General features: G+C 38.6%; 4 protein-coding genes across 12 annotated transcripts in view; 1 reads left to right on the forward strand and 3 right to left on the reverse strand.

Annotated features, from left to right (window-relative positions):
• Positions 1-8849, reverse strand: part of LOC128743916 (NPC intracellular cholesterol transporter 1) — a 62813-nt gene extending 53964 nt beyond the window's left edge. For all 6 annotated transcript variants that reach the window (XR_008412336.1, XR_008412338.1, XR_008412337.1 and 3 more), the window contains exon 1: positions 8428-8849. Coding sequence is in view for 3 of the 6 variants with exons in the window: in XM_053840614.1 (XP_053696589.1) it covers positions 8428-8490 (63 nt within the window). In the remaining 3 variants the exon portion in view is untranslated. The remainder of the gene's footprint in view (positions 1-8427) is intronic.
• LOC128743923 (argininosuccinate lyase) overlaps positions 1-27516 on the reverse strand; it is a 234316-nt gene that overhangs the window by 62287 nt on the left and 144513 nt on the right. The window lies entirely within an intron of this gene.
• LOC128740772 (uncharacterized) lies at positions 10902-11881 on the forward strand. Its single transcript, XM_053836337.1, has 2 exons — positions 10902-11337; positions 11416-11881. The coding sequence occupies exons 1-2, from the start codon at positions 10902-10904 to the stop codon at positions 11775-11777; spliced, it is 798 nt and encodes a 265-aa protein (XP_053692312.1). The 3' UTR covers positions 11778-11881.
• LOC128743919 (DENN domain-containing protein 1C) overlaps positions 14843-27516 on the reverse strand; it is a 33888-nt gene continuing 21214 nt past the window's right edge. Inside the window, exons 7-11 of one of the 4 annotated variants that reach the window (XR_008412339.1) lie at positions 25927-25959; positions 25299-25817; positions 23629-24429; positions 21215-21771; positions 19966-20079 (exon numbers count right to left, since the gene is read on the reverse strand). Coding sequence is in view for 3 of the 4 variants with exons in the window: in XM_053840619.1 (XP_053696594.1) it covers positions 19153-20079; positions 25299-25817; positions 25927-25959 (1479 nt within the window). In the remaining variant the exon portion in view is untranslated. Of the gene's footprint in view, positions 20080-20597; positions 21772-23628; positions 24430-25298; positions 25818-25926; positions 25960-27516 lie in introns of those variants that run through there. The other 3 variants (XM_053840621.1, XM_053840619.1, XM_053840620.1) reach the window with 3 other exon arrangements.

Here is a 27516-nt window from a genome sequence, read left to right on the forward strand (position 1 = left end):
TATAATTCGGCAACAATGCAAATTGTTTCGAAGCAAATGGCCACCGGAAATCATCTCTATCTAAGGTTCAATCCTTGGTAGATTGAGTTATTTTAGACACAAGTTGTACCTTCTCCAAGGTGGTTAATTTTTGGAAAAACACCGATCATAATCAGCAAGCGAGTAAGAAACCAATGAAAAATTCGTCATATGCTCTATAGCGATCAACTCTACCATCGATTCCGAAAAGAATGATTTGCTAGTCCTGCATTGCGAATTCACTCAATGAAAGAAACTATGTGGTTCGGGTGGCTTTGATGCTCGGCTGGCGAGTGAGTCGTTCGCGAGTACAAATTAGTTTTGATCAGATAACGAGCTAGGATGGCTAGAACTTTGCTGGTTGGACTCACAACAACGCGGGTCTCAGCGTAAGCATCGTAGCATACATTGGACTTGTGGATGGAAAATGCGCGCCTTTTATTCTAGAGATGTGATACGTAGGGAAAAAGCAAACGCACTCCGTTCAAAGCATAGCAATGCATTTGGTCCGGGTTATGCCAAAATTAATCAAGGACCAATATTTCAAAAATTAAGTTTAATTAGTTTCGCATACAGAAAAATGATAATCTATGAGCGCGTGTGGTCGGCAGCAAAAGTTTTCGCTGTCAATTTTTTCGTGCGGTTTTCCGAAAAAAATGGTCGATTTACCGGATTGTTTTCAGATTTTCAGAGAGCGAATAAGGCGCTTTAACCTTGGTCTATTGCAGCCTGGCTTATGGTCGAAATGCCATAAGTTCATCCCTGAGGTTCCGGAGTATTATTTAATTTTTACTAGTTGAATACTCCCAACGAGCATTAAAACTAAACAATAACAATTGAACAGAAACGGTTAGTATGAGACGTACCCGTTTCTTCCTCCCCTGTTGATTCAGAAATGTATTTATGTATGAACTAGCTGACCCGACAAACTTCGTATTGCCACAAATTAACCTGTGTTGTACATAAATCATGAATCTCGGATGATCTTTGTCACTTCTCGAGTTTTGCAAGTCCCCCAGTGGGCGGCGCTTCCGACGGCGGGTCACCGGCAATACTCGCGACCGGCTCGTCCTGAATGATCTAGTGTTACTATAGATAGTTTTTGTGGTCTTGTTATTGATTAATGTTTTATGGAAGAGTCTCGAATTTCTCGAGTTGGATTAGTTTTTGAGTTTCGCAAAAATTTCTGTTTTATTTGTATGAGAGTCCATATCCCCCTACCACAGGGGTGAGAGGTCTCTAACTATCATAAAATAAATTCAAGACTCAAAAATCTCCTACATGCTAAATTTGGTTCCATTTGCTTGATTAGTACTCAAATTATAAGGAAATTTGTATTTCATTTGTATGGGATCCCACCCTCTTAAAAGGGAAAGGGGTCGTAATACACCACAGAAAAAAAATTCTGCCATCTAAAACTCTGACATGCCAAATTTGGTTCCATTTGCTTGATTAGTTCTAAAGTTATGAGCAAATTTGTATTTCGTTTGAATGGGAGCCCCCCCCCCCTATCAAAAAAGGTAAGAAGTCCTAATTCATCATGGGAAAAATGGTTGCCTCCAAAAACACCCACATGCCAAATATGGTTCCATTTGCTTGATTAGTTCTCGAATTATGAGGAAATTTGTATTTCATTTGTGTAGAAGCCCCCCCTCTTGAAGTGTGGAAGGATCCTAATTCACCGTAGAAAATATTTTTGCCTCCAAAAACCTCCACATGCCGAATTTGGTTCTATTTGCTTGATTAGTTCTCGAGTTATGAGGAAATTTGTATTTCATTTGTATTGGAGCCCCCCCTCCTAATGTGGGAAGAGGTCCTAATTCATCACAGAAAAAATTCTTGCCTCCAAAAACACCTACACGCCAAATTTGGTTCCATTTGCTGGATTAGTTCTCGAGTTATGAGGAAATTTGTATTTCGTTTGTATAGGACCCCCCCTCCTAAAGTGGGGAGGGGTCCCAATTCATCATTGAAAAAAAAATTGTCTCCAAAAACACACACATGCCAAATTTGGTTCAATTCGCTTGATTAGTTCTCGAGTTATGAGGAAATTTGTATTTCATTTGTACAGGAGCCCCTCCTCTTAAAGTGGGGAGGGGTCCTAATTCACCATAGAAAATTTTCTTGCTCTCGAAAACCTTCACATGCCAAATTTGGTTGCATTTGCTTGATTAGTTCTCGAGTTATGAGGAAATTTGTATGGAAGTCCCCCCTCTTAAAGGGGAGAGGAATTATAATTCCTCTTATAAAGAGGGGAGGGGTCTCAATTCACCATAGAATAAATTCTTATCACCAAAAAAAACACCCACATGCCAAATGTTGTTCTATTTGCTTGATTAGTTCTCGAGTTAGGAGGAAATTTGTATTTCATTTGTACAGGAGCCCCCCTCTTAGAGTGGGGAGGGGTCCTAATTCACCGTAGAAAATTTTCTTGCCCTCGAAAACCTTCACATGCCAAAGTTGGTTCCATTTGCTTGATTAGTTCTCGAGTTATGAGGAAATTTGTATTTCATTTGTATAGGAGCCCCCCCTCCTAAAGTGGGGAGAGGTTCTTATTCATCATAGAAAACATTCTTGCCTCCAAAAACACCTACATGCCAAATTTGGTTCCATTTGCTGGATTAGCTCTCGAGTTATAAGGAAATTTGTATTTCGTTTGTATAGGAGCCCCCCCCCCTCTTAAAGTGGGGAGGGGTCCCAATTCATCATAGAAAAAAATTTTGTCTTCAAAAACACACACATGCCAAATTTGGTTCCATTTGCTTGATTAGTTCTCGAGTTATGAGGAAATTGGTATTTCATTTGTACAGGAGCCCCCCCTCTTAAAGTGAGGAGGGGTCCTAATTCAACATAGAAAATTTTCTTGCCCTCGAAAACCTTCACATGCCAAATTTGGTTCCATTTGCTTGATTAGTTCTCGAGTTATGAGGAAATTTGTATGGAAAGCCCCCCTCTTAAAGGGGAGAGGAGTTATAATTCCCCTTATAAAGAGGGGAGGGGTCTCAAATTACCCTAGAATAAACTCTTGTCACCGAAAACACCCACATGCCAAATTTGGTTCTATTTGCTTGATTAGTTCTCGAGTTATGCAGAAATTTGTGTTTCATTTGTATGGGAGCCCCCCCTCTTAGTGGGGGGAGGGGTCTCTAACCATCACTAAAACCTTTCCTGGCCCCAAAAACCTCTACATGCAAATTTTCACGCCGATTGGTTCAGTAGTTTTTGATTCTATAAGGAACACAGGACAGACAGACAGACAGACAGACAGACAGACAGACAGACAGACAGACAGACAGACAGACAGACAGACAGACAGAAATCCTTCTTTATAGGTATAGATAAATTATTCACACAAGATTCATTTCACAGAATCGTCTTTGCGGCAATACCTCACAGTTGGCCTGGCCGATTTGATTTTTGTGATATATCTGGGATATTTTACAAATGTCAATACTGACAAGAATACAGTTTTAAACATTTCTTTAAGAAATAAATTTAAATTCATTCCAGGAATCCTTTATTGTGGCTGTGACAGTATTAATAATTAATGATGATGAGTATGCGAAAAATAATAATCCATCGACCATAAAATGACCGCATTATTCGGACAGTTTACATCAATTTCAACAAATAAATTTGTGTAGCAGACTGCAGAAAAAACGAAATTGCATCCAACCAGAGCTAACTATAACCCAACAACATGGCATCAGAAGATAGGGATCGTGTTATCCTGAAAGCAATTTTCCCGATGTATCCGAATCTTTATTAATTTTTTCAGCTCATAGAAACAGTTGTCGGAATCTGCAAACTAAAGCAGCGCAACGGCTATCCTGGAGTATAAAACAGTGTTGAAAGAGCTGATCTGCGTTTTCCAAGATTATCAATCTTTACCTCAATTAGTGATTGATATCAGAACGGAAATTGAAAACAGTTTGCAGCCGTCGTTTTTCATAATTAGAATTGCTGTCGAAGTTAGTCCGGATTTCAATGGTTTGTTACGAATTCTGACGCGTTTTGTTTCGGCTCAGGTTCGTTTATTCGTTGCGTTAATGTACACATTGTTCCCGCCTGATAATGTTCTGAGTGAGCATTACCTACCAATAAATTTTTGAAACCGCGCGCTTTTTAGAATTTTTGAAATCGCGCGCATGAGGAAGTTCAAATCTAACTACGTGCTCCGATGAATGCATTTGGGTCTGTATTTGAAAAAAAAAAAACATCATAGTATTCTGTGCTACGGTAGCATATAGGCAGTAAGCAGAAAATGAAAAATTATACCTAACGATCCACACAGTTTGGATCGGTTGCCGAGTGATAACCATGCTTCGAAACGACAACTCAATTCGTTCGCCGAGTGAGAGTATGCTAAATCAAACGACAATATTCTCAGGACCTCTCCATTCATGAACTGAATCGAATCAAACTATCTAGGTTGCTGTGCGTTTTTTGTTGTTCAGAGAGACTAGCGGGAAAACTAATGCATGAATATTATCGCAGGCAAATAGATCGTGAGTGCTCTTTGATGCGATAATTTGCAACATTGATCTCTTCCTCCGTCTACTGTAGCAACCACTGATCGAGAAGTTTAATCTAACTCGTTTTACTAACAAGACGACAACACTATGCAGGCGCTTGCAACTTACGCTGGTCGTCTGTCAGCGTGTTAGCCGCGATTTTGAACGCGGCTGTTCGGGGAAAGGCTCCGTTCCTATGGAATAGAACAACCTCGTTGCTTTTATGTCTTGACCTTGAATGATGCAGGTATACAATTAAGTTTTTAGAACAGTAAACTTTACAATTGACGGAGGAAACGGATATCCTAGATTAGTTAGATATCTAACAGATTGAGACCAGGCGTGAAGGAGAAAGAGCGGAATGTCGAAGTCTGTCAAATTAATTTTCATCATATCTTTTCAAAAAGATGAAGTATCAGAATTATTCAGCCGGTTTTATTTTGTCCTAATAATCCGAAAGCCCGCATAGAAATGCATAACGAATATTAATGTAAAAACATTACGGTTACTATGAATTTTACTGTTTACAATACTTTATGCTGTAACTTCACTGTACCTTTCTTGGAAAAATTTTCATATAATTCGGCAACAATGCAAATTGTTTCGAAGCAGGGAATAATCTCTACCTAAGGTCCAATCCTTGGCAGGTTGAGTTATTTGTAGACACAAATTGTGTTTCTTCCTCTGTCTACTGTAAAAACAGCCGATCGAGAAGTTTAATCTAATTCGTTTTACTGACGAGACGACGAAATTATGCAGGCGCTTGCAACTTACGCTGGTCGTCTGTCAGCGTGTTAGCCGCGATTTCGAACGCGGCTGTTCGGGGAAAGGCTCCGTTCCTATGGAATAGACCAACCTCGTTGTTTTTATGTCTTGACCTTGAATGATGCAGGTATACAATTTAAGGATTGAACCTTAGATAGAGATGATTTCCGGCGGCCATACAATTTAAGTTTTTAGAACAGTAAATTTTACAATTGACGGAGGAAACGGATATCCTAGATTAGTTACCCGGGTAGAAATGCATAACGAATATTAATGTAAAAACATTACTGTTACTATGAATTTTACTGTTTACAACACATTATGCTGTAACTTCACTGTACCGTTCTTAGAAAATTTTTCATATTAATGTAAAAACTTTACGATTACAATGAATTTTACTGTCTCCAACACTTTATGCTGTAACTTCACTGTACCGTTCTTGGAAAATTTTTCATATAATTCGGCAACAATGCAAATTGTTTCGAAGCAGGAAATAATCTATCTAAGGTCCAATCCTTGGCAGGTTGAGTTATTTGTAGACACAAATTGTGTCTCTTCCTCCGTCTACTGTAGAAACCGACGAGCCAGAAGTTTAATCTAATTCGTTTTACTGACGGGACGACGACACTATGCAGGCGCTTGCGACATACTTGTTCGTCTGTCAACATATTAGCCGCGATTCTTAACGCGGGTGTTCGGGGAAAGACTCCGTTCCTATGGAATAGACCAACCTCGTTGTGTACGTCTTGTCATCGAATGAGGTGTCAGGCATATAATTAAGTTTTTATAACGGTAGATGTTCACCTTTATTCTTGTTTAAGGCCGGATCCTGCATTCGTATGAATAGTTTGCTTCGAACGAATCGGGAAGCACTATTCTCATATTCGTATGAGCAAAAGGAAGGGGTGTTCGAACGTTCGAATTGATTCGAACGAAAACAAGAATACGAATCGGTTTAACTTTCGAATGAATGTCATTTGAACGAAAACAAGAATAAGGGTGTTTACAATTGACAAAGGGAACGATAGAAGACAGTAATGAAACAAAGAGTCGATAGGATCTAACAGATTGAGATAAGGCGTGAATGGGAAAGAGCGGAATTTGTTTATGTAGGTGTACTGTACTGACTTCTAATACTTTCCTAATATGAGCGATGAATGCGGCTCGAAAATCATAATAGTTCGAAGCCTATCAAATTCATTGTCATCATATCTTTTCAAAAACATGAAATACCGTAATTAATCAGCCGGTTTTATTTTGTCCTAATAATCCGAAAACCTACAATTTTTTTTGCAGAACTCACCTTAAATTTCATTGTAACTTCGTTGTAAAACAGTGTAAAACTTATAGTGAATGTACCACAAATTTTACTGTTTTTGGTTTTTATTTGTATGGGAAAAAGCCGAAAAATTTAGTGTTACATCACTTAATCACCCCCTTATTCGCTGTAAAATTGGCGGTTTCCATTAAAATTTACTGTGAAAACAGCGGTATTCACGGTAACTTCAGTGTAACTTTTACAAAGTTTATCACTGTTTCAATGTGGTTTTTCGAAGTTTTTCAATGTTTGTAACAGTGAAATTTAATGTTTTTTCGCTATACTTTTTTATTCGGGTAGATATCTAACAGATTGAGACCAGGCGTGAAGGAGAAAGAGCGGAATGTCGAAGTCTGTCAAATTAATTTTCATCATATCTTTTCAAAAAGATGAAGTACCGGAATTATTCAGCCGGTTTTATTTTGTCCTAATAATCCGAAAGCCTATAATTTTATTTGCAGAATTTACCGTAAATTTAATTGTAACTTCATTGTAAAATAGTGTAAAACTTACAGTGAATGTACCACAAAGTTCACTGTTTTTGGTTTTTATTTGTATGTGAAAAAGCCGAAAAATTTAGTGTAACAGCACTTAATCATACCCTTATTCGCTGTACAATTGGCGGTTTCCATTAAAATTTACTGTGAAAACAGCGATATTCATGGTAACTTCAGTGTAATTTTTACAAAGATTTTCGCTGTTTCTCGGGTTTCCATTAGAATCGACATGGAAATAGGTTTGTTACGGCAAAGAAGGATCGGTTTCCCGGCGGATTCCAGAGTTTTTGAATAGCAGATCTCTGTATTACTAGAAATGCAGGAAAAAATTCCTTTCAGCATTTGTGACTCGAACAGCGCATTTTTCATTCGCGCCACGCCATCACTCGTGCAGTAGGTATCTGCCTCACTATGAAAATAAAAATTGTGGCAATGTATTGTGAAATGTAAAATATTAGTTTTCAATCCAGTTACCAATAGATCAAACAACTGATCGCAGTGATAAAAATACCCAACATTACGCATTGAAGCATACCTTGATGATTAAATATTGAAACTACAGTCGAAAGAAACTGCGTTTTTTAAAGTACATAGCCGTAAGCGGCACCGAAATTCGTATTAGGTTTTGCAGTAAAGAATTCCAACGAAATTGCTGATAAAGCTTGGACGTGCCGACATGTCGATTTGATCACTTCCGGACAATATTCTTAATTCAACGAACACGCTTTGCTGCGCACAAACAATTTTTAACGCAACGTATTTAGTAAAAGAATGCGTAAAAGGAATTCCAAGGTTAACAAGTTACAAATCGAGTCGCTTCAAATTGGTATAAATTTCTTAGTAATCAATATGATTTTGTTTTATGAGCAGCTGTTATCAAATTTCACTTGCTGCTAACAGATTCATTATCCTCAGAGTATTAACGTTTAATCTCTAGCTTGAAATCAAAGTAATCATCTTTTGATTACTAATGCAACACAATTGATTCGTGACGTCAGCCGTCGTTCCGACAGACAAACCAACAGCAGCAAACTTGACTATACTTGAATTAAAGCGCAGAAAAAGAAAGGTGTGCGTGTTTACAAACATTAGTTCATAAGGGCAAAGCGAAGCAAAGCATCCGTTGTAGGGATGACAGCTGGGTGTGGTTGTGGTGGTTGAGCACCGCGACGTCGTCGTCGAGTCGCCCGACTCGTTGGGGATATTGAAACGTGCATGTGTGAGTTTTTTTCAGGTGACGACTCCCATATCCACCATGAGTAAAACGCTGAAGAAAATCGACATGACTGAAGCAGAAAGCGAAATAATTTCTTACCATTTGCGATACTCCCAGTACTAGAAACGCGATAAAAATGGTTGTCTTTCCGCAGCAGCTCATTTTAGCACTAATAATTTCACCTTGAAGGCGTAATAATCAACACAACGTATGGAAAAATCACTGCCACAAACTCTTTCGAGGCACACTATTTGCGCAAAACTTTTGCAATATTTTCAACAAAGCAACTCTCACATTGGAAAAAACCCAAAGAATTTACTAAAAACTGAGTAGCGGTGGAGTTTGCCCAAACAAAACGTCAAACTAAAAAGGGTTTGGTTGGCAATCGCCAAACGATACTTTCGTTCGGCTAGCTGGAAAGTGGATCCTTTTTACTTCACCACTTGACGCACATAACTATTTCACTTTTTGTACACGCAATCCGCGAAAGACGTCCTCGCGCTTGTCCGGTCAACTACACTTCGCGAAGCCTAAAGAGAAACTGAAGCAAAAGCCCGTCGCAGGTCGCAGTCGACACAAAGTGAACCAAGTGAAGCGCGAGTGAAGCACTCATTTCCAGTGTTGCCACTACTGCATATTATTTTTTCGTTTTCATGATGTCAAATTAGGGTAACGAATATATTCTGCACAGAGCGTTACTACTGACTTACCTGACTCACAACGAACATACGTGTTATTGAAATAAAATGTATACTATACCGTTCTATTCGTTTATTGCATTTTATTCAGTTAATACGAATATCGAGAAGTTTTTTGTAAGTTATGTTTTTATTATTACTTTAAACTATAGTTACTATATATATAGTTCGGCGGATAGAAAACCAGGCGAATTGGCATCCCTGATTTATGAAATTAAATTTGAAATTATGGTGAAATGTGCAGGTTTTTACGAAAAATAATCACTGGCGGGTGTTGAAAATGACTAGTTCTATGAAAATAAAGTGTATTTTTTTACCATTACTCCTGCATTTTGGATTTTGAAAAGCTTTTGGCTCCGCTTTTGACGTTTATTTGGCTCCCGATTTTCTATCCGCCGAACTATATATATAGTAACTATACTTTAAACCTGTAAAACGATGCATGAATAACTCTCTAGCACACTCTTGTTCAACAAAGAAAGCATTGCATGCTACTGTCACTTTAAAAATAACGTTTTTGTATGTTATTTTCAGGGATGCGAATTAAGCGAGGGAACGTCGCTCATTTCAACTTTTTTTCCGATTTTGAGCTCCCGCGAACACAACGCTTATTCGCTATGAGTCAAGTAAAACAGAAGTATTTATCTCTTGTACATTCACGCTAAAAGCTTTTGACTTCTGTTTTAGAGCGATTTCGCGCGAATAGTTCTTCAAAACGTTGGAATCTAAACCTTTCTGCTTTGGATTAAACCTTTACCACAAATTATTTTTGTAGTTTAGGTCTATTTTTTAAGCCAGGTTTTTTTGGAGATTATGTCAAGCTTTCACATCCCACAATACTAAAAATAACCAACTATGTATACATTGTACACAATAACATTGTTGGAAACTCAACATCTACGAAAATGTTAGGAGACCAGGTAAAGACATGAAAAAGTTAAATAGAGCACTCCATTTTGTTTCTGTTTTTCCGACAATATTAAGGCCATTACAAATATTTAAAAAAGTTTTTGTCCCACCGGTGTTGGGTTACTGAAGGGGGGGGCGAAAAAAAACAAAGAGATTTTTTTAATCGAGCAAAAAAATGGATTTTAGGCATTTTTACTTAAAGCTTAAACGTGAAAGCCAAATCTATTCTTGCTTTTAATAAATACGTTGTTATTTCTCATGCAAAAATCTACGAACAAAAAGACAAAAACGAACGAAATTTTTTTTGACCGAGTTTCGGAAATTCCACTGTTTGAACTTCCATTTCTATTTCGTGCTAGAAGCGTTAACTTAACTCGTACACTCATTTTTCGAGTTTTTCAAGCTGTAGAGCCCACAGACAATTGATTTTATGAAAAAAATATACTCATCTCCTACAAAATGATTTTTTTGCCTCACGATTTTTCAAGCCAATTTCCAAAGATGGGGGTGACAAAAACTTTGAAAATGATTTGCAATGGCCTAAATGTTTTGACATTATTCGGAAATGTATGAGTAGAGTTTTACTTCAATTTTATTTTCTGACATAGAAATAACCTGAGAAAATAAATAAATGAATGAAACTTTAGATTAAATTGTTTGAATTATTTTTGCATTGTTGTACTGGTTGTTAATTAGCGTGAAAGCGTGATGTTCATTCATTCATTACTTTTGGCAACCCTTGTGATAACGGTAATAACCGTAATAACGCCTGCAGCTTGCAGGCCATGGTCCTGATGAATGAATTTTACAATTTTACGTTTCGTCCCGTTATGTTTACATATTTATTTCAAGCACTTTGACATTTGTACCGTCAACCAGCGTCTGTTTATTTTCCGTACCGTGTAATGTAGGTGCTTGACTGGAGAAGGCAAATCTCCAATCAATGGCCGAAAAAATTGCAACTAAATGGACCCCACCCTGCCGGAAGCAAATTTAAACGATCTTCGACTTCGTGCAACGCAAACATTGCAGTTGATCGGACTGGTTGAAGTAAATCGCTTGCTGTACGACCCCACGGATAAGAATTACACCCGCAAAAGGATAAAATCGGCAGCTTGGAAGGAGATCACTAGTGCGATTCTCGGCATCAAGCCGGAAGAGGTAACTCGGCTACAGTCACTCCAGATACAACATAAGTGGAAAAGCCTCCGAACCGCGTACGTTCGTCAACGCAAACTTGCCAACCCACTGGCACCGTACCGTTATGCTGACTTGATGAGTTTTCTGGATCCGTTCATTCGGCGGGAGGAATCTGCCGATTTAGTTCTAGAACCGAGCCAGTTCACTGCTCCATTTGAAATAGATCTTAGTGGCGATGTCGGAACGGAGATTGGACCAGTATGTAAGAAGCACTTGGTACATATTATGTTAAAAAAAAGTTGTTCTAATTCAGTCGTCATTTTGTTTTATTTCCGGCCAGCAATGGAGAGTCAGTGCATGGACTTTTTCGATCCCATTGAGGAGGACTTCACTTGTGACATCCAGATGCTGCCAAAGCCGCAGATTGTCGATGCCCTTCCCACTGCACCGCCGTCCTCGTCGGCTGTATCGACGGTTTCGGAAGCCAACGAGAGTACAACCACTTACGCCGGTAACAACAATGCCCCGGAAGCGTCAGTCAGTAGCCAAATCGTCATAGACGAACTGGAGGTATTTTTCTCCCAAATGTCACGCACGGTTCGTAAGTTTTCGGCCCGTAAAATAATCGAACTAAAGATGCAGATCTTTAACTTGGTATCGCAGGCCGAGTTGGACGAGCTGGATGCCGCCGCTAGGCGTTAGTGTTACGTACTTACAGGAATCTTCTCAGCCAAGGCTGGCCCACTGTTTGTGTACCGATTTTACTCATTTAATTGTACCTACTCGGCTGAGAATAATTTGAAAAAGTTTAGTTAGCGACTTTCATAGAGCTTCTTATGAAGCTCTATAAGTGTCCTGTTTATAACTTTTGCAAATTTAGCTTGCCTGACGTGGTACAGTCAAATAAAAAAAGTTACGTACCGTGAAAGCACCAGTCACCGCGCACTTGGTGATATTTTCATCAATTTCATCAAATTGAGATCAAAACTCTCAATTCTATGCATACATTTCTATTGTCACAACAAAACGACATGCATTCATTTGAGTTTATCAATCAGGGATGGTTAGATCACTTTGACTCAATTTTGATTCATTTGACAGTACCGTCTCAGCCGAGGCAGAGATGACAATGTTATGTATGGGACATTTATAGAGCTAGTTCTAATCTACAATTTTTTTTAACAAAGTTTTGCTGTATCGTTTGTAGTTACGTTGCTACAACGCTAGTAACTCATCAGTGACTAAATGAACGTTCGTTTAGTCACTAACAAGATATTAGCATTGTAGCGTCATAACTACAAAAGATACAGCAAAACTTTATTCAGCAAAATAACCTGTTCTACAAATGTATCATATATAACTTTGTCATATTTGGCCCCGTTAAGACGTTACTGTCAAATGAATCAAAATTGAGTCAAAGTGATCGAACCATCTCTGGTATGAATCTCAATTTGTAAATATCGATGAAAATAACACCTAGTGCGCGGCGACTTAAACATGCGCGGCGACTGGTATAATCACGGTATAATCAGAGCATAAAGAGTAGGACAGCTATGCTTTTCAGAATTTAGAGAAAATTAGTGAAGAACGGTAGAGGAATCCAACAGAACTAGTCAACCCGTACCTCAGTGATATTATTTACTATATTCGGTTTTAATCCAATTTTAGAAGAATTTAATTTATTATTTATTTATCTGCTTAGTTTAATTTTATTTATTTTAAATAAATTATTCGTAAGTGAAAAACATTCCAGTGATATAAATTATCAAATGCTCATTTTACTTCCTATTTACAACTTTTTGCATACTGAAATTCACCGAATATAATAGCATTCATAAGAGGCAGTGCCAACAATATAAAAAAACATACATTTATGTAATGAATTATTCTAGTCTTACGAAAATTCCGTTTTACACGAAGGTATACTCAACTTTAATGAAGTAATTGTGCACCGGAAAGGTTTTTATCCAACATAACGAAATACATGTAATTTTCAACAATTCTCAGTATGTTAGGATTTATTTGTTGTATGTATGTATGTATGGATAGCCACCATCACCTCAAGGGTTTCCCATTGTATGCAAGTAGAATTACTGCAGAATCGAATTTATCTACCTAGCTACTTTCATGTCAATGCTGTTCGTGAAGGACCAAAAGGGGTTGGGTGGATCTATAAGCAATGTCGCTTATACGATTCCACGGGATATAAGACACTCCTTCCAGCATAGACTTCCGGTTTCTAGATACATAACTTCGCCGTGCAAACTTATCTTGCGTGATGATTTGTGTGCTAGGAGGGCGCGTCAAAATCCTCTCCGACCTTATATGACTTGGGCTGGTTACCACATCCCTCATCCAGTCTTCGATTCATTCGATACCCTGATGCTCCTTCCCCTTTACGATATGTGTTACATGAATATACATTATATGAAGATATATGGACTAAAATAGAACAATCTCACCAGCGGTCCTTCGAATGGAATAGAGTTGCATCATTTGAGTTTACATGAGTACTTCCATTATTAATTTAGTTTTTTCTTCTGGTATCCATGGGCATTGTTTAAACTTTCTTCGGCCCGAGTTTTCACTGTACAGCAGGTGCGTGCTTCATGAGCTAAAGCGAAACATATAATTAAAATAACTTATGTTAAGCTTACCTACTAATAAGGTCGTGTGGCTCAGCCGTCATCCAAACCCGCAGTTTTGAGATCAGGCAACCGGGAACCACCCAACATCGCACCTCCTAGCTTTAGCTTGGCTACTCAATAGAGCATTACCGGCTAAGGCCACGTGGAGGCGCTAAGTAGGGGCTTGGGATGGCTGGAGCTATGTTGGACGCTTCCTCATTTGCCTTCCCCATTTCATACCCAGTATGTTAGGATTTATTTGTTTCTCACAAACCCCATACTTCTTTTCAAAAAATGTTTGTCAGAGCATCCAGACGTTCATGTGACGGCACGTATAACGTCATGATTTATGTGTGCTGTGTTATCCTTCATGTGACCTTCATGTGAGGGTACGTATGACGTTATGATTTGAGTGTGCTGTAACATCCACACACTGCACGGTGGTACGGATTTAGCGGACATTAGCATTTTGGCAAAAAAAGTGTAATTTTTCAAGGGTGGTGTCTTCGTAGAAGTTTAATAATAAAATATAGCGCATCTTTTTGCACTATTAAGGTGACCATGAATTCACCTATTAGGGTGATACAAACTTTTGTTTTTTAAAAATATTTTTCAAAAAAAAAATTCCTTCAAAAAGTTGCAGAACATACTAAAATAAGCAACTTTGCTGAATATAGTAACTATCTATATCTTACCGGTTGCGAAATATAATGATGTGTTAAAAAAGAGTTCTACAAAGTTATTCAGTGTGCTAAAAATACACACTGACCAGTTAGTAAGTAAAGTAGAAGATCAGAAATTCAGAAGTAGAACGAATTGGTTGGTTGGTAATTGGTGTTTAACGGCGGCTTTTAGCAATCCAATTTCACGCTCAAACTCTTGAAGATCAGATGCTGGGTGGTGACAGTTTCCATTTCGCTTTCTTCTGTAACAGAATCGCCAGTTGATCAAAGACTGCTCTCACGCGTTCATTTAGTCGGCTAGTCGTCTTTACACAGATGTCATACGAACAGTCCACGAATAAGCAGAAGTTTGGATATCCTTCCAACACAGACAGGATTAGTGATAAGTAAATTACTCGTTGGGACACCAACGTTTCGCATGGATAAACATTAAATGATTTTTTCTTTATTTTTCGCTTTATTCCGCTTGATTTCAACATTATTTCTTCTGGGTTCATTGTGTTGTTGTTGTTGTTGTTGTTCTACGAGCACATGGTTGTGAAACTTCCAGGAAGTCGGCATTTTAGACTTCCACTATGCATGTAGCCTTACATTCAGCGACAGTTTGGTTTTTTCTTCTCGATCAAAACATTCAATAAATAGGATTGATTTTGCTGCTGTTATTTTCTTTTTGTTTTTCTTCTTCAGTAAGCATATCGTACTTCGTGCGTGTGTGTGATGTTTAGAGATGAAAATTTGGTTGTTTATATTTTTCAACTTGTTTTTTTGTGTTTATCGTCTATCATATTTTGCATGTTTCACGCATGAAAGAATTTCGATGCTGTTGATTGAGAGCATATTTTGTTTGGTGTTTGAATAAATAAATTTTGTAACTGTTTTTAATGCTTTGCAAAATACAGGTTTTATTCATAGCGATGATATAGCATTCTCAAACCGTTAACTAGGTACTATATGCAGTATAAACACTTTTTTACATTTTAAAACCATAAGGATCTGTTTGAATATAGGATAAGCTAAGCTCGGAACAAATTTTGGAATGCTATCTACCGGATGGGAGGCAAAGAAAACCGTGCGCGGGCCATGGATCATGGATAGAGACTTTCAGTTGTGCAGGGATAGTAGTGAGGACAACTTTTTTTTGCTTGAGCATTCGAACATTTTCCTTACTTTTACTACCGTTTGCTTGTTTGACAAACATACACGAGACTATACCGTTTAATAAGTTATATCTTTTCTGCATTTAAAATCCTCACGATTTTGAGTTTTTTTTTGTTTCCTATTAAATATTACCTACTCTCAGCTACAGAGCTTTACCTTCTGATAAGTTTTAAAAACATGTCTTTCAACTTGGCAATCGTTTTTTTTATATGGATATCTGTTTGGTTTCGTTTCTATCAATTTATGATTTTGTTTCGCTATAAATATAGTGTTTTACTTGCTAAAACTGATGTCATTCAGAGAGAGAAAGAGGTGAGGGTTGGAAGAAAAAAGTGAAAAGGAACTGGACGAGCAAGACAAGGTGGTAATTTGTGGCGGGCTTAGGGCTTGGAAAAAATCTAATTTAAAACACGAGCCGTTTGGTTCCTCCGTTTAAATCATGTCTATTAACTGCAAGTCTTTTGTATTGCTACGGAATTTATATTGCAATTTAAAATCTAATGATAAGTGTCACAAAAACGGTTTGCCTTAGTAGGAGGTTTTAAGTCTTTTAAAATACGTAATAATATTGAATCTAATATTTTCGTGTGAGGTTTGTTTATGATTTACTTTTCTTTTTACTTCATAATGAGAACGATACTTATCCAAATGCAAAATTTAATATGTATTGGTTGCTGCTTGCGTTTGCTGATTTTTACATGGTAATATTACAAATTTTATTTGCTGCTTGATGAATGAAATGTTAATATGGCAATTTTATTTTTGTTTCAGACTAACTAGAGAAATCGAAGTATCAAAATTATTGATTTACTTTAATAGATTGTGTATTAGATATAGCGTACATGTGTTTTATTGTTTCGTTATACGAGAGTACAAAACTTGTCATATATAGAAAATTGATCCTCCGACGATGAATCAGAAACAACAGTATCGTTTCCTGTATGTAAATGGTAACGTTCAAATGAGTACCGTTTGTAATGATTCGGTGGCAGAATTCTCACCATATAGGCAATTTTTTTACTAGTAAGCTTCAGCTTCACAAATTTAGAAGCACTTTTTGAACAAACAAAAAAAGCAAAATCTAGTTTGAAATGACAACTTCTTGAAAACTGTTAGCATAGCTGCAAAAGGCTTGTTTAATTTCATCATTTAGTTGGTTTTTAAGATTTTACATAAAATAAAGTTGTATATATTACCAGGCCTTAGAAAAACAATCATAAACGTTAAAATAAATATAACCTTTTGGAGCATTCGAACTTCATTCGTTTTATTTGCCGTTTAATTCACAAAGTGTGTGATTGAAACTTGCAACAAAAGTTTTTGGCATTCTGTGTTACGCTGTCAAGAATAGAGACGCACACAGCGACATTCTCACCGCTATTCTGTATTTCGAACGAATTGGTATTTCGAACGAAATTTCCGCCAGCGAATGGGCAAAACATTTCGTTCGAAACAAGTCGAATGAAATAAAGATTCGTTCGAAATACAGAATAGGGGTGTCTGCCTTGCCGTAAACTTTGCACTCGCTATTGTGTTGCTGGGAAGAAATTTTGGATCGGGTGAGACCTTGCTAATTTCGTCTCAGTGAACAACAGTAGCAGATCCGTCCACGACAGAAACTGAAAAGCCAAGCAACCATTAAACATTTATGGTTTACCCAAAAGAATTTTACAATTTTAGTTACGCATGTCAGCCATGTTAGTTGTAAAACCATGGTAGAGACACATCCAATTTAACTGATATGCTGTGGTCTTACAAATAGAAATCAAGCTTAAACCAGCAGAGATACCAGAGATAGAGAGCTTAGGCAGCAGAATTCCGTGGTCGATACGATCAAATGCTGCCTTTAAGTCAGTGTAAATTTCATTCGGGCAGGGATGGTTCGATCACTTCGACTCGACGAATATTCATTTGACAGTACCGTCTCAGCCGAGCAAAATTTGACAAAGTTATGTAAGAAACATTTGTAGAACTAGTTATTATCTACAATTTTGCTAAATGAAGTTTTGCTGTATCTTTTGTAGTTACGGTGCTACAATGCTAGTACCTCATTAGTAACTAAGTGAACGTTAATTTAGGTTGCATCTGACTGGATACGTAGTCAGAATGCCTTGCAAAAGAGCAGCCAAAACTAGAATCAGCATAAATGTGCATAACATAACAGTCAAGCAACTACGCTCAATGCTTTGTTCATACTGCCAGTTCCACCCCGGAGCGAAGAAGTTGGAAAACGTGATGTAGCCGATCCGGTATTCACAAGATTTTCTTTCTTGCGGAGAGAGGCGAAAGTGTAGAACAGAAGCCTGGTTTCGACCGCTCGACAGTGCTGTGCGACCGAAAAATGCATCAAAAACAGAAGAGGAAGACCGAGAGCAACATGGCCTCATCGCTCTGCGCCTTGGGTCGGGAGGTCGGAGCAGTCGGCTAAATGGTGAAGCAGAACTTGGCCAAAATAGATATATTTATGCGGAAGGGCCAATCGAAGCCGGCCGTCAGTATTATCGTTGCACTAGCCCTGTAATTGTCCTGTACTCTAATAACTGGCTGCGAAGTCTGTCGAGAAAAAAGGGAAATGTCTAAAGATGGTTATATCTAAGGCTTTGCTTTTGGTATATTTTCGTGGCTGACGATCAGCGAGAAGAGAATGTCCAAGACGTTGTTGTTTTCTTCGAGGCTAGCGATGAACGGGGAGATATAAGGTTTATCAGGATGGAAAATCCTTTTACAATGGCACAATTATGCGATATTTCTGCTATACCGATCGAACCACTACAAGCCGTTCACATTCGATACTTAATTTGAACCGAAGATCGAAACTGAAATAGAGTGGCACCTCTATTTAACCGATTAAGATGTGTCATGTATACCGAGTTTGCTCATTCACAATATGCTTTCGATTCTTTTTTTTTTCCTTTCTTCTCTCTTAATATCTGCTTTTAAAAAGTTACTCAACAACGTTATCAACACTAGAGTCCAATAATGTCTATATATAAGTTTCAATTTCTTTTAAAAATTTGCCTTTTTACCTTCTTTTTTTTTGCTAACTTCATAAATATGTATCTGTTATCTTTTAGTTTCTATTCGTCTGTTCTCAACATTGCTTCTCTAAACAAACACGAACCGTTATTTGCGCTCTGCTAATATCCGTTAAAATCTTTCTACGGTTCATTCCGATCACTATTTACTGTATGATTAGAACACGTGACAAGCATTTTTATTTCTGTATTTCTGCTTAAAACTAAACGTTTAGTTTGGTAGTCATTTATTCAAAAAGAAAAAAATGTATAATAGCCTTCTTCTGCCAGCGAAGGTGATTATCCCGGCAGATGCTGTACAATTTTTCCTCTGTTCCTACATACAGTACTATGTATTGTTCCAATCCGATATAAATTACTAACCGTCTACATTCTAGATAAATTATTTAACAACTTAACCTGTTTTCGTTTAGCATACTTGGGAAATGGAGAAAAATCACACCATAGGAAAAAAAAACAAACAAAAGAAAACAAATAACCGTCATAACAAAAAAGAACACTGCAGTTGTTGACCTTTAGCACGACAAACTAAACGCTGAAGAAAATACTATCCCTTAGAGCTGGGCGAAACCAATCAGTCAAAGGTGGTCCAATTGTTGAACGCTCTGGTACTGCCGCCGGCGCCGCTGCCGCCGGTGCTAGCGCTACTACTGCTGGTATTGCTGGCGCGACCATTAACGAAGTTGTTTACAGTGCCTAACTTATTGAATCCACTATTACTGCTATTGTTGCTACTACTAATACTACTATGATGACTACTACCGTTAGTGTTTACGTTTCCCTGTTGTTGATGATGAACTGCCGAGTTGCTGAGAAGACTTGCCATGTGATGTTGTTGTTTCCGTTGTGGTTTCTCTTTGCCGTTACTAGCGCTATCTAGGAGCGAGCCGAACCTATCTAGACCGTAGTTTCGTAGCAGTTCGAAATCGTCTTGTGCGCTATTATTGGTGATGAGCTTAGTGGAACCGCTACCAGCAGGACCAGTCCGTGCCGTGGTGGTGAAATTTCCCTGCGATAGTGAGTGCTGATGGTGTGCGTGGTGATAGTTTTGCGGCGCTAGGGTGTTGACATTGAACGATGAGGATAACGGTGACGACGTTGCCGATTTGGTGGTACCGTGAAGATGCGTTGGTGTAAAGTAAGGATAAATGGGATTATCGAAACCGAGACCGCCAGCCGGGGCCGGGGCCGGGATCGGTGGGGAACGGCCGAAAGCCGTAACCGTAACGGGTGCGGTTAGTCCACGGGAATTTAGTACTGCTGCGCCGGCTGCCGGCATTGGCTTAGCGTTATCGTTTAGCGGATCGAAATCTTCTAGCTCAAAGCTTGAATTTGTGGTGTCCAGGTTGATCAGGTCTGTGGTGGATGTCTGGTCTGGTTCTGTGTTGCCGAACGGAGACGGGGGCTTGATGGGAAGGGCTCCCGTTCTGGGCACAGGGGATATGGATGATGTAGTAGCGGTAGTGACAAGAGCGTTAGCGTCAGCCACATCGTTGTTAGACTGCAATGATACGGTAGACAGACGTAAGCGAAAAGTTTTTTTTTGTTTTATCGGAAAGGCTGGGAAGAGAGTACGGCTTGACTCAAGCAGTTGGCGTCGCTGGAATTATTAGCTGGAATACCTGCGCTGCCAATGAAAGACTCTTTTAAACAGTTACTAATTTGGTGGCATATACTCTACAGAAATTTTATTAAGATAATTATTACAAAACAGTTTAAAACATAGATATGTGTGTATCAACTATGGATTTTACTTCTAACACAAGGAATTGCGACACTCTTCATGCCTTTAACGTGTTTGGCGAAAAATACCATCGAGAAAAACTATTATACCGTAACACATAAGACTTGACTTTCTATGTTTATATAAAAAAGTCTTTCATCGATATCTGATTGCTATATTATTTATTCAAAAATTACACATTTTATAACATTAACAACTCATAATTAGTTTTGAACATTGCTGAGCTTCAGCAAAACGTAAAAAAAGTAAAAAAAAACTTTAAATCAACAATGGTAATTCATTGTATCACACGAAACGCACACACATACAAACCAATACATTTTCGAACGCTAAAGGTAAAGTCTAGTAAACAAATAGAAAAATCAGGCATTAAAAACAATCATTTTTTGCGGACGATAACACAGGACATGTCGTAGGAGGAATTAGCGAAGCGGTAAAATGATGCAACATAAATGCAAAAGAAAAATGTAAAACGGAAGGGGAGTAGAACGGTGCTTTTCACATACAACACAATAGAGGTAGGTATGCTATGCTGTAGGAACGACGGAAAACTCGCGATCAAATAAATATGACAATGAAAGTAGTGCATGTAAGCGAGTAAATCCCATACCATCACAACCGTGAATGAACGAACTGTATAGGTATATGCAATACAATGAAGTTTAATCCCTAACCTAACGGAACGATCCGGAATGAATGATTGCGTGAAAGATTCGCTAAGTAACAATGATTCTACACACAAAACACATCATGGGATGATGAGAATGATGAGATCTTTCCTGTTTTGAATGAATTAAGTAATACTCGACATGAAACGGTTTAAAATGCAGGAAGTTCCGTAACGCATGTTGTTTACTTCAGGCGATAGAAAGCATAAAATTTGAAATCTTACTTAAATGCGCGTTTCGAGGGTGGTTGGTGATGATGGTGCTAGATTAGTCTTATCAGAGATTTTATTTTTTGGTTATTTTTACTCGTCGGAATCATCATCGTTGATGCAGCTCTACGTTAGGACATCGGAACGGATGGGTTGTGTTTTCTTCTGCGGTAGCATGTAGACTACTCCAACAAGCAGTTTGTTCATTCTCGCTAGGGTGGTTATTTTTTAGCTAATTCGATTGTACGGTTGGTGGCGAGGGTTGTACTATTTGGCATCTGTCCTTGGTTCAGTCGAGAGCGAAATTGCGTTTGGCATCTCCGGTTGGTTGGCGTGGTTGGCAAAGAATTTGTTAACGGGAGGAAATAGGATATACATTTTTACGAGAACGGATGGAAGAAAGAAACAAGCAGACAAGGGATGTTAAACGTTTCGACACTCGTTTTAGGATTGAATGACGTTCTCGTAAAAGGTTTATTTTAGACCCCAATATTTCGATTGGCTGATTCCTCTTAAACATCGTGGTTCATCACAGTCTGCATGCTGAATTTTCGCTCAAGACGTATTCTTGCCTGTGTTTAAGGATTTTATAGGATTGTTGATAGTTAAGCGGTGTTTCGTATTACATTCAGGTGTACATGCCAGTATTGGGTCAGAATCGAGCAGAGAGCATAAATATGCGATGTTGGCATACATAGTAGTATAGTGGTGGCAGTTACGAAATCATAAAATGAAAGAAAAAGTATATATAAAAGTTAGCGCTAGGAATGCGAAACAGGTCCTACTCTACTGTTGTGATGTATGTCGGGAAGGATCCTGATTGTAGTAATTTTTATGTTCCAAATAGGGATGAGTATCTTTAACATTCGTTCGTACACTTTCTGAATTCTATCGGATCGGAGCATTTTTATTACGTTTCATTATTGGACATTTACTGCTCGCTATTAGTTTTGATTTATAATTTAGGCAATATCCAGAAATAGTAAATTTTCAAGTCATTACGAATAGCTATGTCATTTTATAATTATGCCCATTTCATGCTCAGTTTTAGAGTCAGCTGAGACTTAGATCATAAGGTAATTACAATTTGAGGAATTCTTATCCTAAATATAGCGCAATACCACCGAATGATGCAGATCTAGTAGAGTCCATTAGGTTTGAATCTGGTATTATTGGCGCAAGAAGTTCACATTTTGGAGGCATCTGGGAGGCTGCGATGAAAACAATGAAATATTATACCAAAAGAGTCGTAGGAGAAATAATTTATTTTTCAATCATAGACACTTTAACCCTGAGGATCATTCGCGTTGAAGCAGAAATAAAGCTGACTGGCGAAAAGAAGCATTCATGACCTCGCGTGGCGTAGTCTTCCCCTTTGTTGGACGACCCGAATGATATAGAAATGCTTATCCGGTCACACTTCTTGATCTGCAGAGTGGGGATAAGGAACCGTGGGCTGGCCATGAGTTCAATCCAAAGGACGCTGAAAGGCGTTCAGCTTCAACGGAACGCAAGAAGGGATTTTCGCATCGAGCCATTGGCAACGAAAAGTTGAATGCGGTACAACAAGTCTAAGAACAAAAACTTGTGGGGTATGCCAAGGTTATGCATCGACACTACCGCCCAAGTAAAATATTCATAAGAAGATCATGCTCTGTACATAGTTGGATAAGTCGGACGTATCTGTTAAAGACCTCAGCAGACGTTAACCTCTTACAAGCATTGTGGATGAAAATGGCAAGAAGATTTCGCTTTATAACAATACACGGACCCGTAAAATCAGATATTTTGTCACACTCGCCATATTCACCGGACATGCTTCTATTTAATTTCCACTTGTTTCAGGGCCGTGACGCGTAGCTTATCACAGCAAAAGGTATCAAAGATTTTAATTAATAATACATCAAGTGTAAAGACAAAGAATTCTTTCGAGATGGTGTCTATACTTTGCCAATAGCTCATTTCAAAATTCATGAAAAAAAATTGCAATTACAATTTACCAAATCGATTAAGATGGATTTATTTGGTTTTGAGTTTATCTAATTCTTCGGAAATTGCGGCTTGTGCGAAATTTCTTTGTAATTCAAGTTATTTTTTTTTCTAAAAGCAGTAAATGTCCAACATTTTACGGTATATATACCTCAGCGGCTTGTCAATTGCGATAGAACAGTGTATTTAAATCTCATTCATACATGCATTCAACCATCCAAACTTCACAGCAACCACGAACGATGGTTGTCGTTCGAGAATAGGGGGTTGTCGATTTTCCAAAGCCAATCGTTTGATTTTGTTCCAGGGGGAAGGTGTAGCATATATTGATTTATTCATAATATAAAATTATGCAGCGATCAATGGTAATAGCGTATGAGCAAGTAGTAAACTATCAAGCAATGGATGAAGTAGTAAAATAGGTAGTAAAGCAGCGTTACCTCTTTGCGGAAGGTGGGCTTCGGTGCCAGTGGTGGCCTTTGCGGTGGCTGTGGAGCCGGTGGTTTTTGGTGGTTGTTATGGTGGAAGGGAGCATGCGGCGCCGCTGGTTGCACAATGTGGCCGCTGCTGCTGCCGCCGCTAATGCTGTTGGAGCGGCTCGGTTGGCGACCGGTCGGTTCCAGCACGATTTGGCTACTAGCATTGGTGGAGCTATTTGGCGTTAAGGTGATCAGTTCGTCGTCGTCAAACTGGGTCACAAGCGGATCGTTCCTACTCGCTTTTAGCGGCGGTGGCGGTGGCGGTGAAGGAAGCGGAGGTGACTGACTAATGACCGATGGGACTGTGCCGGTCGTATTCGGGTTGAGCTGAGCCGAATGGTTTGGTTTAGGTTGCATTATGGCAGCTTGTTGAAGGAAGTTATAATTTCTATAGGGTGATGCTGAAGTTGACGAGGAAGACGAAGGGGGAGACATTGGCGGGGGTGATATTTGGATTGCAGCCAGTGCTTCGGCTGCTGTTTGAAAACGACGTGGTGGCACTGGGGGACAGGGTATGTCTGGCGAGAGATCAAAGTGGCGATCGTCATCGTCATCGTTGTTGTTGTAGTTGTTATCGGCACGCCCATTTTCCGTTCGTACTGTGTTGAGATCCAGTTGCAGCAATGGTTGTGCTGCGGACGACGAAGACGACGGTGCTTCCTGTATGCGAGGTAGCATTTGACCGGATCCTGGCGGGCTCAATGGAGCTCCCGTCCGGGACGATGGACGGTTAGCTCCATCCATACTGTACGCTGGTTTGAGCTATTTATTTTTTTCGATGATTCGATTTAAATGTCACATTCGATCGTAATGAAAGATCAGTTTGGGTCATTTCAATGAACGAAGCCGAGGATGCGTGTATTGAATCGAGAGTCGAATTATGACAAAAATGTGGTATTTGATGTTGACACAGAATGGTTTGGAAGAAATGGAAAGCAGAAAGTATAAAAATAATATTAAGACACACGAGAGAAAGTGGTTTGTTATATATGTATAGATGAGTCTGAGGTTTGCTTTTGTTTCTAAGAGCATCAAATACTCATTTTTATTTTATATTATTGTGTAGTCTTCCACCGTGAAAATTACTAACAGATTACTACTATCCCTTCTTCCTTCACCGTAGGTAAAAAAACGTGTCAAAATTAGTTTAGTGCGGCTGCTCAAAACGCTATAACATAACCATTGGACATTTTCCGTTAAATATGTTCGATATTTTGGAAAAAATACATGACAAATAGAATGTCGTATTACCGGTGATCTGTATACTGAAATTTACTGTTTAAATAAAATAAAGAATTCAACTTCATCCAATGCTTTTTTTTGCCATGCATTTTCAAAACTAAACACATCATTTGATGCTCTTGTTTTAGGTGCCAAAATAGCTTCACTGCTATCAAATGCCGCATATTGCATCTTTATATGTGGTTGATACATCCAGCTGTAGAGCATGTTAGTTGTTAAAACGCAAAGAGTAGGAAATCAACAAAAATATATTTTCAAAACAAAAAATAAAAAAATCAAAATAAATACTAAACTGAGAACAAGCAACCATTCGCAAAACTAACCAACAAAAAATCGACTGACTACTACTAATATGATAGAGATCGGATGAAAACCAACAGACTACTTACATTTCGGTTCACCGCCGGCGATTTGAACAGCGCCAAATGCTGCAACTCCTGCAGCAGATTCATTTCCGATGAGGAGTTCGAGCTGGTTGGACTCAGGCTGAGCGAGGGACTTCGTACGTCGCTGCTGCTGCTGGTGTTGTAGTGATGACCGTGATGGTTGTTGTTGCTACTGCTGCTGCTGAAGTTGTTGTTCATCATCGAGCCCGTACCGCATCCGGTGATCGTGTTGTAGTTGTTATGGCCACTATTGTTCATCATGATGTGCGGTGAGTTGTATAGAGAGGTGCTGGAAGGGGTCAACATTTGCGCGTGACTGTGATAGGAATCGTCCGGAAGGGCGATTGTCTGGGGTCGTTTGTTGAAAACGGGTGAATTGGGAGCAGACTGATGACCGATATCGTACTGCGATACGTGCGAGTTCATGCTACTGTCCAGTTTCGATTTGGGAGGTGTGGTTTCGCGAAATTTCGATCGCAGTCCTTTGTAGGCTGTTTTGACTCCCTTACCACCTTCCTTCACCTGTTGGATGAACAGCGAAAAATGTTTACATTTTGTGTTTAAAATATCGAATTTAAGCTAAAGTGATCAATGAGAAGAAATGTGAACAGATAGGCAGGTTCCCACTCACCGATTTAACAGCGGATCGAACGGCCGGGTTGGTCTGGAACGGACAAAAGCCAAGATACGTTCGGAAGCATTTCGATGATAGCAGAAATGCACAGGATTGGTTAAAAACGAAAGGAAACATACATTAGAAGCCTTTAGCGCCAAAATGGATGGGAACAAAAACTTTGAACTTGAGCTTACGTTGCTAAATAGTACAAAACATGAGACAAAAAAAGCAAACCTAGGCACATAAGTGAGTAATGTTGATGAGTATCGGATTCAAATCGAATTCAAATTGGACAAACTATTGTAAAATTAAAGTGATTTTATTTAAAATTAGTGAAAAATACTGTTCTATCACAAATTAAATATAGACTAGAATAACTAAAAACTAAGCTTAAAATGTTGCATTTTGGGAAAAATATGTATTATTATTTGGAATGAAATATAGTATATTCGTGATTAGTTGAGAGATTAATCAGGTTAAGCACACTGGGACAGTGACTTGCAGAAACACCATAGGTGTTCATGTAAAAAAATCTCAATTTTTCGGAAAAAATATTGAAAGTGAAAATCTGTTCGGACTACACTACATGAAAACACGAAAAAACGAATACGATCATATGAAAAAGTTCAATGTTTTTGCGATCATAAGATACTTTGTATTTTAGTTTATTGTTTTCCCTGAACAGCCTGTTAAAATATCTTTCATTTCGTATCAAAATCATTTACATAGGTTCAAAAGTCATGAATTTTACAAGAAATGAAGATTGACAAGTGACGATTTTTAAGACCCTTTGCCTAAACGCAAAATAACAAAACGAATCTAAACTTTTATTTTTTCATGAAATTGCTGTATTGTCAGGTGTAATGAAATCTTAATTTCTTGACTTCATACCTTGTTTATTGTTTTATATTTAGTCTTTTGTCGGTAAATGATTGGAAAACCAAGCTGATCTTCGGGAGGATTGCTCCACAAAGCATCAATTGTTTGCACTGCGACAGGTCCATCTGCTTCATCTGCTTGGGGATTTCAAGGCGGTGTATGATACAGTCAAGTGCAATGAGCTGCAGAAAATAATGCTACAATACTGATTCGAACGACGCCGAATGGATCCAGATCGAGCGTTGAACAAGCGGGTAGAAACTCAAACGCCTTTGCAGGCGACCTAGACTTCATTACTAGAAACCTTGAGACTGCAGAGGAATGGAGGTTAGAAGGATTGGGTTACAAATCATTGCATCAAAAACCAGTTATTTGGTAGAGTGAGGCTTCAGAGGAAACAAAGCTCGCCTACCACGAACACTGACTATTGACGGTGATGAACTGGAAGTGGTTGATGAGTTCATATATTTGGAATCTGTGGTCAACAATACGAGTAAGGAGATTCAACGACGCATTTAGGGTGGAAGTCGAACCTACTCTTCCCTCCGCAAGACGCTTCGACCAAGCTTTTAGAAGCTTTTATGCAAAAACAATCTTAGGCAGGGGATCGTAGCCTCCTCATAAATTATAACTACCAAGGTTTTTCCGTTTTCCTAGGCATACTGACTCTAGTTAGTTTTCCATTGATCCCGCATCGATTCTCCTTCAACAGAAAGCGACTAAGCC

This window comes from Sabethes cyaneus, chromosome 3 (assembly GCF_943734655.1).
Source record: "Sabethes cyaneus chromosome 3, idSabCyanKW18_F2, whole genome shotgun sequence".
Lineage (NCBI taxonomy): Eukaryota > Metazoa > Arthropoda > Insecta > Diptera > Culicidae > Sabethes > Sabethes cyaneus.

Coding starts and splice junctions, on each gene's coding strand:
- LOC128740772 (XM_053836337.1), top strand. CDS start 10,902: ATGGACCCCACCCTGCCGGAAGCAAATTTAAACGATCTTCGACTTCGT. Junction 11,338..11,415: donor AACGGAGATTGGACCAGTAT/GTAAGAAGCACT, acceptor ATTTCCGGCCAG/CAATGGAGAGTCAGTGCATG.